The sequence below is a fragment of the Oncorhynchus mykiss genome, chromosome 12, assembly GCF_057628025.1.
Source record: "Oncorhynchus mykiss isolate SJ-2025 chromosome 12, ASM5762802v1, whole genome shotgun sequence".
Classification (NCBI taxonomy): Eukaryota; Metazoa; Chordata; class Actinopteri; order Salmoniformes; family Salmonidae; genus Oncorhynchus; species Oncorhynchus mykiss.
In genome coordinates this window covers 56,325,054-56,341,741 of record NC_143033.1, presented here as the reverse complement: position 1 = coordinate 56,341,741, position 16,688 = coordinate 56,325,054, and the positions used below count along the sequence as shown (strand labels likewise).

General features: G+C 42.6%; 1 protein-coding gene across 2 annotated transcripts; it reads left to right on the top strand.

Annotated features, from left to right (window-relative positions):
• The first annotated feature begins 7,342 nt into the window (after window positions 1-7,342).
• On the top strand, window positions 7,343-16,562 carry havcr2 (hepatitis A virus cellular receptor 2). 2 transcript variants are annotated; one of them, XM_036937844.2, is made up of 7 exons: window positions 7,343-7,448; window positions 7,619-7,963; window positions 14,694-14,816; window positions 15,029-15,142; window positions 15,272-15,342; window positions 15,537-15,636; window positions 15,919-16,562. In XM_036937844.2, the coding sequence occupies exons 1-7, from the start codon at window positions 7,388-7,390 to the stop codon at window positions 16,059-16,061; spliced, it is 957 nt and encodes a 318-aa protein (XP_036793739.1). In that variant the 5' UTR covers window positions 7,343-7,387; the 3' UTR covers window positions 16,062-16,562. The 2 variants fall into 2 exon arrangements, with proteins under 2 accessions (XP_036793739.1, XP_036793740.1); XM_036937845.2 differs by having other exon boundaries at window positions 7,354-7,448; window positions 15,540-15,636.
• The last annotated feature ends 126 nt before the right edge of the window (window positions 16,563-16,688 follow it).

The window sequence follows — 16,688 nt, the reverse complement described above, 5'->3', positions numbered from 1 at the left end:
GTTTACGAACATATTCAATCAATCCCTGTCCCAGTCTGCTGTTCCCACATGCTTCAAGAGGGCCACCATTGTTCCTGTTCACAAGAAAGCTAAGGTAACTGAGCTAAATTACCTCCATCATCATGCTTTGAGAGACTAGTCAAGGATCATATCACCTCCACCTTACCTGACACCCTAGACCCACTCCAATTTGCTTAATAGGTCCACAGACTACGCAATCACAATCACACTGCACACTGCCCTAACGCATCTGGACAAGAGAAATACCTATCTAAGAATAATGTTCATCGATTACTGCTCAGCATTTAACACCATAGTACCCTCCAAACTCATCATTAAGCTCGAGGCCCTGTGTCTGAACCCCGCCCTGTGCAACTGGGTCTTGTACTTCCTGACGGGCCTCCCCCAGGTGGTGAAGGTAGGAAACAACACCTCCACCCCGCTGATCCTCAACACTGGGGCCCCACAAGGGTGTGTTCTGAGCCCTCTCCTGTACTCCCTGTTCACCCATGACTGCGTGGCCATGCAGCCTAACAACTCAATCATCAAGTTTGCAGACAACAATACAGTGGTAGGCTTGATTACCATCAATGATGAGAGGGAGGTGAGGGCCCTCGGAGTGTGGTGTCAGGAAAATAACCTCACACTCAACGTCAACAAAACATAGGAGATGATCGTGGACTTCAGGAAACCGCAGAGGTAGCACCCCCCTATCAACATTGATGGGACAGCAGTGGAGAAGGTGGAAAGTTTTAAGTTCCCCGGCGTACACATCACGGACATACTGCAATGGTCCACCCACACAGACAGTGTGGTGAAGAAGCAACCTCAGGAGGCTGAAGAAATTTGGCTTGTCACCGAAAACACTCACAAACCTTTACAGATGCACAATCAAGAGCATCCTGTCGGGTAACCAAGGTATTAATTTGAACACGGGGGGAAGATTGAGTGCAGGCCAGGTGAAGCTCAGGCGTGTTGTTGGAAACCAGGTGCGGAGGCTGAGGCTGGAGCGAGAGGTGTGGGGACAGGGTACGCAGGTCCGGAGGGGAATCCAAGGGCGCGTAGATTGGGGAATCCAGGACAGAGTAGCAGGACTGATCAGAAGTCTGACTGGAGACAGGGACCAGAGTCAGATCGCGCAGGTGAAGCTCAGGCGGGTTGTTGGAAACCAGGTGCGGAGGCTGAGGCAGGAGCGAGAGGTGTGGGGACAGGGTAAGCAGGTCCGGAGGGGAATCCAGGACAGAGTAGCAGGACTGATCAGAAGTCTGACTGGAGACAGGGACCAGAGTCAGATCGCGCAGAACTGTAGCGGAGAGGAAAACAGCGTCAGGCAAGGGAAAACAGGCACAACAGGAACATACTAGAACCATGGACTGACTGGGCAGAGATTACGTTCTGGCAGTGTGGAAGTGGCAGGACTGAGTATTTGTACAGGTCTTGATTATGGAACAGGTTGCAGCTGGTGGGGGATCTGCTCTCAACCCTGATTGGCTATTATTTAAACTGTTTTCATCAAAGGGAGGCTGAATGCTCGTTGACTTTCAATGCTATGGGCGGTAACAATGTCCATACTCTTTATGACCAGATTGCATCAAATAGATGGCCTACACATACAGAGACAGATGGGCACTGTTTCGCTCGCTTAGATGCTTTTTCCGGCGAGATACATCCAGCCTCTTGCGAATTGAAGGAACATGATGAAAACACAGATAGACAAAATATCAATTGTTTTTTGGGGAAACCTGGCTTCCCTTGGCATGCATGAGTGCACGCCACTGTCTATCAGGCCTTTTGTAGAGAAATCAATGAAATATCCCTCCTTCCATCGCATTCCCTTTAGGCTAAACTCAGTAGGGGCTGATTCTAAGGACAGCAGAATTAATGAATGCATGTACGTGTCAGGTCCCAGGAATACAAAATGTTTAAGGCCATTGAAAAGAACATCCTGGAAAATTGGCTTTTAAGAAAAAATACAAAAACCAAACTGTTTCCTCAAATCAACTCGAGAATTAATATTTTATTTGTTCTGTCTGTTATCTCGCTATGGAATATAACTGTTGATATTAAACTTTATATTAGCATCTTGCTGGTGGACAACCTGACAGATTTGTTTTTAAAAACTTGCTTTGATAATATATTTTGGTTAAAGAACAAATTGTACTTGACAAAACTCTTTGACAACTGGTGCTCCTATGAATCTACCACCGCAGGCAAAAGTGAAGATGTGTTCTGCAGATCTGAATGGATGAATCTATTACTGGAGATGAACATGGTTGGTTTGTGGAGAAAAACAAAAGGGTTAGGCTCAATAGAGCCTGTTCCAATGTACACATGATCCTGAGGTAGCCTGCTCAGACCTATGACACTCATTAGCCTTACTATTACATTTACCTCTGTCTGGAGATCAGACACAAGGTTTCAGAGAGACCCATGTCGCTGCTTTGTCCCTGACTACTCACATATAAACTGAAATTGCCTGCCGAGTATAAACCATTGAAATATTGATCGGCTGATTTGGTTGAGACAATCTTGTGCAGCAGTTCTGTGGAAAGTGGTCAATGTATTTCTTGTACTAAAATACTTGAATCTATCTATAATCTATAAACTCATTATAAGTACATTTGCTTTTTGTTTGGTTTAGGTATGTCCTCTTGTGAAATGCTTACTTACAAGCACTTAACCAACAATACAGTTCAAGAAATAGAGTTAAGAAAATAATTTACTAAATAAAGAAGTAAAGAATAAAATAAAAAGAAACACAATAAAATAACAATACCGAGGCTATATACAGATGTACCGGTACCGAGTCAATGTGCAGGGGTACAGGTTAGTTTACAGTACTGTAGCATATTACATTTAAAGGGCCATTTTGAAATGTTATTTGATTTTTTTGGGCTATTGGATGAATTGGTTGTTACAACAAAGGAATTGAGAAGATATCATGATGTTGTGTTTTGCTGATTAAACCAATGTTCTCATGGTATTTCACAGTAAACATATATGTTGGATCAATGGCTGTGGGGTGAAAGATGTCTCCAAACTAAATGAATGCACAATTAAAGGTTTTGAATATAAGACTTGCTGCATTACAAGTGTTATATGATTCAATACCTTTACACCTCAGCACAATAGTTATTTGAATTATTTCTTTCCTTTAACACTATAAAACACAGCAAGCTACTAGAAAAGTGGTTTACTAGGTTTACGGTATAGCACATTTTCAAACAAAAAACAGCATTGTTCTTTTTTCCAGAATGGAAGTGTTATAAATTGCACCGTAGATCAGTCCTGCTTTTGGCCTCAGAGCAATATTGCCCTTAGAGAATAAGACTAATTGGAAGAGGAAGTTGGTGGAAGTCTTCCTCCTCATCAAGTATGAGGATACAGCGCCCCCTCTAAACCCTCATCAACATGTGGCCATAACCTCAAATCACTCAACCACCTCCTAATTCACATATTTTACTGTACTTGACTGAACCAACAGTATATACGGCTATTAGTTACAGAATCCATCAATACGGTAGATGTATGGTAGTACTAATTGTACACTACCAGGAAGGATATCAGCGGTCCATTTTACTGGCATGATAAGTGGAATTATCAGAAGAAAAGTCACAAGTACGCAACTCTGTAATAAAACAAAAAAACAAGGGGAACAAACAAAATCGTCTTGGACAAATGATTGAATTAGCCAATGAGATAGAGATGGGAAGAGACAAAAATAAGAGCGAAAAGGCTAGGCCTTTATTTCTTATTTTGTTACCCAGGAATGTAATCAGATTAGTGAACTTCTTATGGGTCAAATGACGCTGAGAAAGTAGTTTTGTAACCGGACTGTCAAAAAATTAAATAAAGCTCTGCTTGTGTAGCAATGTGTCCTTCTGACGGTTACAACCTCCAAGATGGAAGTGTGAAACATTGTTATGGTATTAAACACACTGTTCCTCTGTCCGGATCAAACTCTGACACATCATCTGCTCCTTTGGTCTTCTTCATTAGGTTACACTGCTAATACAGATCAATTTCGAGATAACCTAGTCAAGTTCTGTGTGGTACTTCAATATTGTGTGTTGTTGAGAGAGAAAGCGTGACCGCATGTGTGTTTTGTGCATGCTTGTTGTATGTGCGTGCCTGTGTACTGTATTGTGTGTATGATGTGCGCGTAATTAGGCGTGTAATTGTGATTCATCTTAATGAATGTCATTGTTTACTGCCCGTCTCTACGTGATGGCCACTCAGGAAGTGACCTTAGTTCGAGCCCCATAGCCGCTGACTCAGGGTTTCTGTGATGCTTACTGCTGAACCAAGATAAAAGCGAAAAGTGAAGGGAATGACAAGAGCAGATCAGGGAGATATCTACTGGGTCTGCTCCAGGGCTTTGTCCCTTTAACCCTCTCTTCTGCAGAGTCATCCTCAACACAATGACATAACCACATCATTAAGTCCACACTGCCTTTATCTCGACCTCACCGTTTTTCAAAGAGTTGAAAAAGACACGGGTGCATCAGAGTTCTCCCTCACTAACTTTTAATTAAATAAATGGGATGCATCAGTGGCTTCGCTAAAAGAGGTTCTCGGTCTCAGTAGTCTCACTGCAATCGAAGAATGAGTACACCTGACTCATGCTCACACAGCCTGTGCAGTGTGCAACCACTGCAGTGCTCCCTAAACATCCCCCTTCTAGACCATGTTTCCCCTGTGAAGAGAGCTTCTCGTCTCACAGTCTGACAAAGAGCAATGGTCAAGAGCAATAATTCCGTTCAATGTTTCTGGTTAATGGTCACAATAGGTTGTCCAGAGAATAGAAGTCCCCTCTTTTCCTGCAACAAAATTGAGTGGCTCAAGAGATCAAGGATAATAGTCTTTCGCACCAGACTCATAGGCTCTCTTTTCTCAGCTGCACAGCTGTTGACAGCAACTACCTCGACACCAACACAAACATGACCCCCCGTTTGGTGCCCTTGCTATTCAGTGCCCCCCAAGAACCTGTAGACCAGGGGTAGGAAACTAGATTCAGCTGCTAGATGATTTTTGTCTAAGTGGATGGTCGGGGGGGCCGTAACATAATATAATAATTTGTACACTGCAAATTGAGACATGATCACGTCTCTTTTATTATTCGTGAGAATACTTAGCAACAGATTATTTTCTTTTAACCAAAAACTGCTTCGGACTGTAGGGTCGCTAACCCTAAAATAATTGCTTGGCATACAATGGCCTATACAATTTCAATGTGCATAATAGAGGGAGGAAGTTCACATGGCAGCCCCAATGTGAAATGACATACAGTGGTGGGCAGCAGACATTTACGCAGCATCATGCTGCACACAGAGTGTTCTACACAGAACCATTCTGTAAACAGTGTGTTCTACGCAGTTCTACACAGCATCATTCTGGATGCAGTGTGTTCTACACAGCACCATTCTGTACACAGTAGCTGTGTTTGAATACCCATACTAACATACTGTATAGTACATGCTACATACTATTAGTTCATTTTAGTATAATGTAAACAAACGGTCTCCTTTCAGTTGAGAGTACTAGCGCTTTGCCTGTCTACCGGAAGTTGATGCTGTTGCTATGCAACTTCTTGCTAGCTTGTTAGCATAGCTAACAAGTTACTAGCTTGACATCTTACAACTTCATTAACAATGTCTATTGAGAACGCACAAAGACTATACCACCTTGCTAAGCCAAGAATGACTTGAATAATCAAGTCAATAAACATTGGGTAGTTAGTTAGATAGCATATAGTTAATATACTGGCGAGTTCAATATATTAATAGCCAACCAACGTTAGGACGGTAGCTAGCTAACATACCGGCGGTACATACAAGCAACTGCTGTAATGATATGCTATGCGGTGCATAAGGCTAGCGAAGCTAACAAATTGTCAGACAGCATAACATGTAACTTAATTCATTTGAAAAGTCAATACTTTATTACATTGCTTAACTTTTTTTAAACATTTGTCATAATTAGTTGAAGGAATGAATTAGTATCTGCTCTCGTTGGACTTCATATTTTCCATAATTTATTCCAAATCTGAAAATGTTGTTATGCCACGCTCATTTTCTGAAGAATTTCATTATAGGCCCCAAAAGCACGGATGTATTGTCCACTGCTTGTATACTTAGTATTTGGGCAAATGTGGTAGGACATAAGGCAACTTTTGGCATACTAACTATATCCATACTATGACTAATAATCATAGTACATACTCAATTTACATTACAAATAGTATGGTTAGTGGGTTAGCATGAGTATTCGAACACAACTAGTGTGTTCTACACAGCACCATGCTGTACAGTGTCATGGTTCCACCTGTCACCAGAAACTATGAGACATGAGATGAATAAGGCACTAGAGGGACATTTACTGTTTGCAACTGATTGTTACGCTCTCAATTCCAGTGCAGTTAGACATAAACTTTCATGACTCATCTGAAACCCCCTCTTAAATTCTTTCTCAGAACAGGGACCTGGTCCTACTGCTTTTCAGTGACTAGGAAAACAGCTGTTCCGTAACAACAGATCTATTCATAGCTAATATACTGAGTCGCTCAGTCTTAATTTGGAATGTGGAACAGCATGCGTACCGAAGGTACGCTGGGCCTCAGTGTACATCGACAGCACCTCCGTGTAGCGCTAGAGCATTCAGCAAGGCAAGCAACCCATGTAAAAAAAAACTTCTCTAGGTCTGCTCTCTTATTTAAATCATCAAATGGAACGTCTGGACATACCGGAAAAAGTAGATCAGCCACATTAGACAATGGCCATGAACAGTGTCTCAACTATCTGTGGGATATGTCACACACACACTATCTTCAGAGAAGATCACTCAGATGAAAAGCACAAGCCAAACATTTATACCTGACATTTCTTTATATCCTATTCCCACTCCTCCGTGTGTGTTCAAATTACAACTCTGCCGTCAAGTGGGAGATAGATTTTGTTCCTGGATAAGTGTCGAAACAAACTGCAGGTTAAAGATATATAAACCACAGAGTTATCATGGGAAATCATCCCTTCACAACGACACTATGAAAGACAGTTATTATGGCGTTGCCAAGTTATACTTGTAGGGATGGAGATAAATGTAGTAAATCAGCCATTCCAAGATCCCTCTAATACACGTTGTTTCACAGTAATGTTGATTTCTGAAGCGTTGGCCTGTTGCCGTAGATATAAAAGACAGTCTCACTACTCCCCCTGGTGGGTGAATGCTGAAATCCCTGGCAAGGTTTGTGGGCGATGGTAGAGAAGTGCTGTGGGATTCGAGGTTGATTGGCACACACAGTCTGTTTAAAGCCATCTGTTATACATTCAGTTAAAAAAGGGAAGCGGTGCCAGACTATGAGACAAAACTGATTGTCTGTCTTGTTTCGATGAACACAACGACAATGCGGTCTACACTTCATACCCTTCTCACAGTCTCTCTGTTGGCATGTAAGTCCTGCCTGTCTTAATCTCTGTAAACCATTAGCCTCAGTCAGGTAAAATGAATCAATCCAAAAAAACTTGAAGGAAATGTCTAACGCACTCTTCTGTTTGTCCGAGACTGGCGCACTATTGAGGTCCCACTAACGTGTCCGCGATGGTGTTTCTGTTGCCTGCAGTGTGTGATGGCGTCACGGAGACAGTGGTTGGTGTTGCAGGTAGGACGGCATCTCTGACCTGCAGGTATGACACTGCTACCCTGGGTCTGACAGAGGTGTGCTGGGGGAGAGGAGCACAGCCGTCTCTCTTCGGCTGTGAGAACACAGTCATTGCTACTAATGGAGTAGAGGTAACCTACAGGAGGTCCTACAGACACAGGTTACCAGGGAAGCTTCAGAGTGGAGATGTCTCTCTCATTATCTACAACGTCGGAGAGGGAGACTCTGGGTTCTACCACTGCCGTGTGGCGCTATCAGGACTGTTCAACGACCTGACGCACACTGTTCATTTAATTGTTCGACAAGGTGAGAATATACAACTGTTATCATGAATACAAAAGGTTAAGGCTGGGAATTGTCAGGGACCTCACAATGATACAGTACATGGCCAGGGGTATGTGGACAACTGTTCGTCGAACATCTCATTCCTAAACCATGGGCATTAATATGGAGCTGGTCCGCACTTTGCTGCTATAACAGCCTCTACTCTTCTTGGGAAGGCTTTCCACTAGATGTTGGAACATTGCTGCGGGGACTTGCTTCCATTCAGCCATAAGAGCATTAGTGAGGTTGGGCACAGATGTTGGGCAATTAGGCCTGGCTCAGAGTTGGCGTTTCAATTCATCCCAAAGGTATTCGATGGGGTTGAGGTCAGGGCTCTGTGCAGGTCAGTCAAGTTCTTCCACAATTTGACAAACCATTTCTGTATGGACCTCTCTTTGTGCACGGGGGCATTGTCATGCTGAAACAAGAAACGGCCTTCCCCAAACTGTTGCCTCAAAGGTGGAAGCACCGAATTGTCTAAAATGTCATTGTATACTGTAGCATTCAGATTTCCCTTCACTGGAACTAAGGAGCCTAACAGAAACCATAAAAAATAGCCCCAGACCACTATTCCTCCTCCACCAAACTTTACAGTTGGCACTATGCATTCAGGCAGGTAGCGTTCTCCTGGCATCCACCAAACCCAGATCGTCCGTCGGGATGCCAGATGGTGAAGCGTGACTTATCACTCCAGAGAACACATTTCCACTGCTCCAAAGTCCAATGGAATCAAGCTTTACACCACTCCAGCCGCCGCTTGACATTGCGCATGGTGATCTTAGGCTTGTGTGTGGCTGCTCGGCCATGGAAACCCAATTCATGAAGCTACGGGCCATTCTATTGCCAATGTTTGTCCATGGAGATTGCATGGTTGTGTGCTCGATTTTATACCCCTGTCAGCAATGAGTGTGGCTGAAGTAGCCGAATCCACTCATTTGAAGGGGTGTCCACATACTTTTGACCCTGTAGTGTATTTAGGTGCCAATATGATATGAATTCAGATTCTCACGATTCTATATGTATAATGATTCGTTACTGTGATTTTATTGAGATTTGATGTTCTAAACATATTGCTCAACACAGAGTGCATTTGGAAAGTATTCAGACCTCTTGATTTTTTCCACATTTTGTTACGTTACAGCCTTATTCTAAAATGGATTAAATAGTTTTTCCCCCTCATTAATCTACACACAATACCCCATAATGACAAAGCAAAAACAGGTTTTTAGAAATGTTTGCAAATGTATTAAAAATAAAAAAGTATTCAGACCCTTTACTCAGTACTTTGTTGAAGCACCGTTGGCAGCGCTTACAGCCTCGATTCTTCTTGGATATGACGCTACAAGCTTGGCACACCTGTATTTGGTGAGTTGCTCCCATTTTTCTCTGCAGATCTTCTCAAGCTCTGTCAGGTTGGATGGGGAGCGTCGCTGCAGAACTATTATCAGGTCTCTCCAGAGATGTTCGATCAGGTTCAAGTCCGGGCTCGGGCTGGGCCACTCAAGGACATTCAGAGACTTGTACCGAAGCCACTCCTGCTTTGTCCTGGCTGTGTGCTTAGGGTCGTTGTCCTGTTGGAAGGGGAACCGTCGCCTCAGTCTGACGTCCAGAGCGCTCTGTAGCAGGTTTTCATCAAGGATCTCTCTGTGCTTGGTCTGTTAATCTTTCCCTCGATCCTGACTAGTCTCCCAGTTCCTGCCACTGAAAAACATCCCCATAGCATGATGCTGCCACCACGATGCTTCACCGTAGGCATGGTGCAAGGTTTCCTCCAGATGTGAAGATTGGTATTCAGGACAAAGAGTTCAATCTTGGTTTCATCAGACCAGAGAATCTTGCAAGTTCTTTGAAGAGTATTGGTGGTTCCAAACGTCTTCCATTTAAGGCTGTGTAAGAGCTATTTGACCAAGAAGGAGAGTGATGGAGTGCTGCATCAGATGACCTGGCCGCCACAATCATTATATTTAAAAAAAAAAAAATATTTCACCTTTAATTAACCAGGTATGCCAGTTGAGAACAAGTTCTCATTTACAACTGCGACCTGGCCAAGATAAAGCAAAGCAGTGCGACAAAAACAACAACACATAGTTACACATAAACAAATATACAGTCAATAACGCAATAGAAAAATCTATGTACAGTGTGTGCAAATGTAGAAGAGTAGTGTGGTAAGACAATAAATAGGCCATAGAGGCGAAATAATTACAATTTAGCATTAACACTGGAGTGATAGATGTGCAGATGATGATGTGCAAGTAGAGATACTGGGGTGCAAAAGAGCAAGAAGATAAATAAGAGTATGGGGATGAGGTAGTTTGGTGTGCTATTTACAGATGGGCTGTGTACAGGTACAGTGATCGGTAAGCTGCTCTGACAGCTGATGCTTCAAGTTAGAGAAGGAGATGTAAGACTCCAGCTTCAGTGATTTTTGCAATTCGTTCCAGTCATTGGCAGTAGAGAACTGGAAGGAAAGGCGGCCAAAGTAAATGTTGGCTTTGGGGATGACCAGTGAAATATACCTGCTGGAGCTTGTGCCAGTGAGCTAAGATAAGGCGGGGCTTTACCTAGAAAAAAATGTATAGATGACCTGGAGCCAGTGGGTTTGGCAACTAATATGTAGTGAGGGCCAGCCAACGACAGCATACAGCTTGCAGTGGTGGGTAGTATATGGGGCTTTGGTGACAAAATGGATGGCACTGTGATAGACTACACCCAGTTTGCTTAGTAAAGTGTTGGAGGCTATTTTGTAAATGACATCGCCAAAATCAAGGATCGGTAGGATAGTCAGTTTTACGAGGGTATGTTTAACAGCTTGAGGGACGGAGGCTTTGTTGCAAAATAGGAAGCCGAGTCTAGATCTAATTTTGGATTGGAGATGCTTAATGTGAGTCTGGAAGGAGAGTTGACAATCTAACCAGACACCTAGGTATTTGTAGTTGTCCACATATTCTAAGTCAGAACCGTCCAGAGTAATGATGCTAGTCGGGCGGGTGGGTGCGGGCAACAATCGGTTGAAGAGCATGCATTTAAAAAAAAGAAAATTGGTGAATATATATAACCATATACATACACACATGCATACATATACACATATATACATACACATACCTATATAGACATACCTACTTTTTTTTAGAACATACCTTTATTATTCCCCACAAACCCTACCACCCCTCCCCCAATTGGAGTAAACTAATAAACAATAAGACATAGGCTTCTACCTTCAGTTTATACATATTATACACATTTTACAGACACAATTTATTTTATAATAGTTATATTACCAAAATAAATGATCTAATGACTCTGCCTCCTCACAGCAGAATCTGCAGAGCTTGGAAGATTGTATCCCCCATACAGTGCCTTGCGAAAGTATTCGGCCCCCTTGAACTTTGCGACCTTTTGCCACATTTCAGGCTTCAAACATAAAGATATAAAACTGTATTTTTTTGTGAAGAATCAACAACAAGTGGGACACAATCATGAAGTGTAACGACATTTATTGGATATTTCAAACTTTTTTAACAAATCAAAAACTGAAAAATTGGGCGTGCAAAATTACTGACAGATTTTCGATGTACCCATTCCATGGCACATGGTTTATGAATTGATACGCAAAACAACGCCGGATTCAAAACTTCTAATTTTTCAATTTCAATTATTATACAAAATTCTTGCAGCCAATAGAGTGTTGTATATACTGTATATATATATATATGTATATATATATATATATATATATATATAAGAATCCAGTTTCTTATTTTACACAATTAGCTATTAATATTTGTAGTAATGTAGGCAATTTATGAAAAGGATTTTACCTCACCAGTCTCGCCATTATCAAAATGACATTATTACAAGCAATTATTATATTAGCAAACAATTGTTGTTAATCATCCTCTATTGTCCCTAACATCTTTTACTCCTTCGCAACAGTTGTGGGATACACACATACACCCACACACACACTCATACACACTCAACCCTTTCCCCCCACACAACCATAGGCTCACATTCTCAACAGTTGCACCATCCCAGAGCCCAACTCAAGAAAGGTCTTGATTTACAAATGCATTTACAGTTGCAGCCGTATGAGAAGATGGAGGTCAAATGTACACCTTTTCCCTGAAACACCCACAACACGGTCCCCCGTATTGACCATATTCCCAAGCATCTCCATGAAGTCAGACTTTTGATTTTGTGCCTCTAGGGCCACAATAATATACCCCCTCTCTGAATGTCCGAGTGTGACCCCCTCCCCATGGGTTACTGCAGCTAGTGTTGCCAGCACTGCCACTGCCTGGGTGAGGGCACCCCACCGGAATCCCCACCGGCTAGGTACAAGGTCGTCAAGGTTCTCATTAGCAGCTTTGAGAATGTCCTTGTATAGTATGCGCTCCCTTTAGGGGGCTTTGACTTTGCAGAACCAACCCTGCCAAGCAGACTTAGAATCTTGAGGGGGCAGTGCTGCTCTAGGTCTCGACCGCATTTTGGCGCATACAGACCGCTTACAGCAGGCCCATAAAACAGGTAGGGACTTCTCCTTAGTATCTGGGTCATTCAGGTGGGTGTCCAGTGTATAGGGTTGTGGACCGTTCCATCAATATAGGATCATTAATAAATTAATAAAATATAATTTATTTGAAAGTGAATAAAACAAACTTAGGGAGGAGGCTTCTAATGTTAACATTTATGAAACCAAGGCATTTACGGTTACAGAAGTCAACAAATGAGAGCGCCTGGGGAATGGAAGTGGTGCTGGGGGCTGCAGGGCCTGAGTTAACCTCTACATCACCAGAGGAAGAGAGGAGAAGTAGGATAAGGGTACGGCTAAAGGCTATAAGAACTAGTCGTCTAGTGCGTTCAGAACAGAGAGTAAAAGGAGCAGATTTCTGGGCAAGGAAGAATAGATTCAAGGCATAATGTACAGACAAGGGTATGGTAGGATGTGAGTACAGTGGAGGTAAACCTAGGCATTGAGTGACGAAGAGAGAGGTTTTGACTCTAGAGGCACCAGTTATGCCAGGTGAGGTCACCGCATGTGTGGGGTTGTAACATAAGGGCTATCTAAGGCCTATTGGACAGGGCTAGGGACTGGACAATGAGAAGACAATAATCACAAACCAAAATGGCAATAGACAAGGCATATTGACATTAGGGAGAGGCATGTGTAGACGAGTGATCATAGGGTCCAAAGAGTAGCACGTGGTGAGTCAGGGAGGCAATTCCGTAGTCGCTGCTACACTAGGCGAGCTGGTGACACGGCGATTCAGACAGCTAGCAGGCCGGGGCTAGCAGATGGGCATCTGGCAACGTCGCAACGGAAGAGCCTGTTGAAACCACCTCGGACGGTTATGTCGGCAGACCAGTTGTGATAGATCTGCGGGGCGCCGTGTCGGCAGTAAAGGGTCCAGGCCTTTTGTAACCCAATAATTGGCTGGTGGACCTCTTTGGCTAGCCGGGAGATGGGCCTAGCTCCAGGCTAGCTCCAGGCTAACTGGTGCTTGCTTTGGGGCAGAGATGTTAGCCAGGAGTAGCCACTCGGATAGCAGCTAGCTAGCTGCGATTATACAGTGTAAAGGTTCAGAGCTTGCGGTAGGAATCAAGAGATGTGGTAGAGAAAAAGCAGTCCGATATGCTCTGGGTTGATATCGCGCTGTGCAGACTGGCAGGAATTGATCTGGTTGAGGCTGGCTGATGTCCGAGTTAATGGTGAGGACCGCTAACAGTGGCTAACTGACTACTAGCTAGCAGCTAGTTAGCTGGCTAGCTTCTGATCAGGGTTCCGGTTCTAAAGTATAAAAATAGCAGATCTGTACCACATTGGGTGAGGTGGGTTGCAGGAGAGTATATTCAGTTCGTAGAAGGAAAGTGAGATTAAAGTATATACACATAAGAAATTAAAATATATACGAAGAAAACGATAAACACGTTACAGGACGGGACAAGACAAATACACGTCTGACTGCTACGCCATCTTGGTGTAGATACACACGTCTGACTGCTACACCATCTTGGTGTAGATACACACGTCTGACTGCTATGCCATATCTGTTCCTCTGGTGATGTAGAAGTTAACCCATGCCCTGCAGCCCCCTTCGACCTCAACCCAATTGAGATGGTTTGGGATGAGTTGGACTGCGGAGTGAAGGATAAGCAGCCAACAAGTGCTCAGCATATGTGGGAACTCTTTCAAGATTGTTGGAAAAGCATTCCAGGTGAAGCTGGTTGAGAGAATGCCAAGAGTGTGCAAGCTGTCATCAAGGCAAAGGGTGGCTACTTTGAAGAATCTCAAATATAAAATATATTTAGATTTGTTTATCACTTTTTTGGTTACTACATTATTCCATAGTTTTGATGTCTTCACTATTATTCTGCAATGTAGAAATTAGTCAAAATAAAGAAAAACCCTTGAATGAGTAGGTGTGCCCAAACTTTTGACTGGTACTGTAACAACAATATACCGATGTGTAGCTGTATTGATTTTCCTCCCCATCACAAATAGTGTGGCTTCTGTTTCATTGACGCATAAATCATGAATGATTATTCTGTTGCAATAAGGGCCATCGCAACTACGCAAAATGTGCACTTTTTCCAGAAACAACAAGACTATAAAAACCATAGTTATAATTTTGAAACCGTCTGTAATATCACCTTATTTAATGTGTTTTTAAATAGAAATCAATGTTGTTGTTTTCTACTCCTGTAGCACCTGTCGTACCAACTGTCATCCCAACTGTCGTACCAACTGTCATCCCAACAGTACCAGCCCAACTCCTGCCCATCACAGACACATCTGGGTCCTCTGTTATACCAGATAATAACAGACAAGGTATGTTTTGTCTCTCACTGTCTTTAACGTAACCTCGTGTTTCTCCTTATAGTTTGAGGTTTCCTTCAATGTGTTAGGCTATATGTTTGTATCCCATACAATCTATGCTTTCATTTCTAGCACCTTTTGTCACAACTGCCCCAGCAGTGTTGTGTTTTTAAACAGAAATAATATATATATATATATGTTGTTGTTTTATTTTACTCCTTTAGCACCTCTCATCCCAACTGTCACCCCAACTATTGTCCCAACCGCGACAGAAGAACAACCACTGCCCATCACAGAAACATCTGAGTCCCCTTTCACACCAGAGAAGAGCAGAGAAGGTATCTGACATCAACACCAACACTGAATATGTTTGATGAACCTGTATTGCACATAAAGATAGATCAGAAAAAGTAATTGATACTGCAGTTAGTCAAGGTTTGATATGTCGGCATTTTTTTTCTTACTAGGTGAGAAAGGTCCCGATATCCTTTATGACTGCACTACAGGCCCAATAATAGGTCTTGTCAAGGGAATGAAGGTACAGTGCTACTGGATATGAAGCAAATGATATCCAAAATGTCCCTGAGCTACATACAACCACAATATTGTACATAAAAACCTAAATGCCTTATGAGCTATGATGTCTAATCTTATGCAAATACTTCAACATTTCTGTTTCAACTTTGTCTTCAATCACTGTGCCTGAAGCAAAACTATGACTGTAACCCACAGCAGAAAATGGCATCTCCATCTCTGGATAGCTACATAGGACACACTGTCCGAGTGGGAGCAATCGCCTTCATCCCTGGTCTGATCCTAGCAGTTCTTCTTCGTGAGTGGTGGAGCAGTCACAGCAATTACATTTCTTTCATTGATGATAACATGAATGTAATACTTTTCTTGTTCTATCAGGGCATTAGCTTAATCAATGTGTTGCAACGGTCTGTTCTTGATCCTATTGTACCAATTCTTTGTTCAGGGGCTAATCATGTTAGAGAAGAATTGAGCTGCTTAAAACAGTTTGCCTCTCAAAGGGGATGTGAAAGTGGTGACTCCCGTTATTTCTGCATCGTGTGCATTAAAAGTCTGTCTGGCCCCTCCCCCCTGCATCTAGGTCTGAGACGGTCCAGAAATAGCAGAGTCAGAGGAGAACCTGCCAGTTCCCCCAGTGTCAGCAGCAGGAACCCTAGAGCGGAAATACCCCTCAGTCACCATGATACAGATGCCTGGATCTATGATGCTCCTACAGATGTGTAGACTCATCAAAATACATTATCATGTGTACTATTTCACTCAATAATTCATTAAGTATTTAGAGAACTAAAATAATTTAGCGTAGGCACTCAGTTCTTCAGTTTTTCAACACGATGTGACATTGCCAATGTAGGACCACTCATAAGAGGTTACTAACACTGAGTTGCACCCCCCCCCCCCCCACCTACTATTATACCCTGTTTAAAGGCACTTACATTTTTTGTCTTGCCCATTCACCCTCTGAATGACACACATACATAAGCCATGTTTCAAGGCTTAAAAATGATTTTTCAACCTGTCTCCTCCCCTGCGTATACACTGATTGAAGTGGACAAGTGACATCAATTAGGGATTATTGCTTTCAGCTCGATTCACCTGGTCAGTCTATGTTATGGAAAGAGCAGGAATTGCTTATGTTTTGTGTACTCTAGCTATGTTATCTAGCCATGTTTTTCTTGTGATGAGGTGTAAATGAAAAGATAAATAAATATCACTCAAGAGAAAGTTTGCTCCCTTGAGTCTTGATTCTGCACTACATAACATTAAATGCAACCGTCAACAGAACTGACATGAACAAATGGTTTTGGTTTTAATATCTTTTCAATTAAGAACTTTATGAACTTTCCAAAA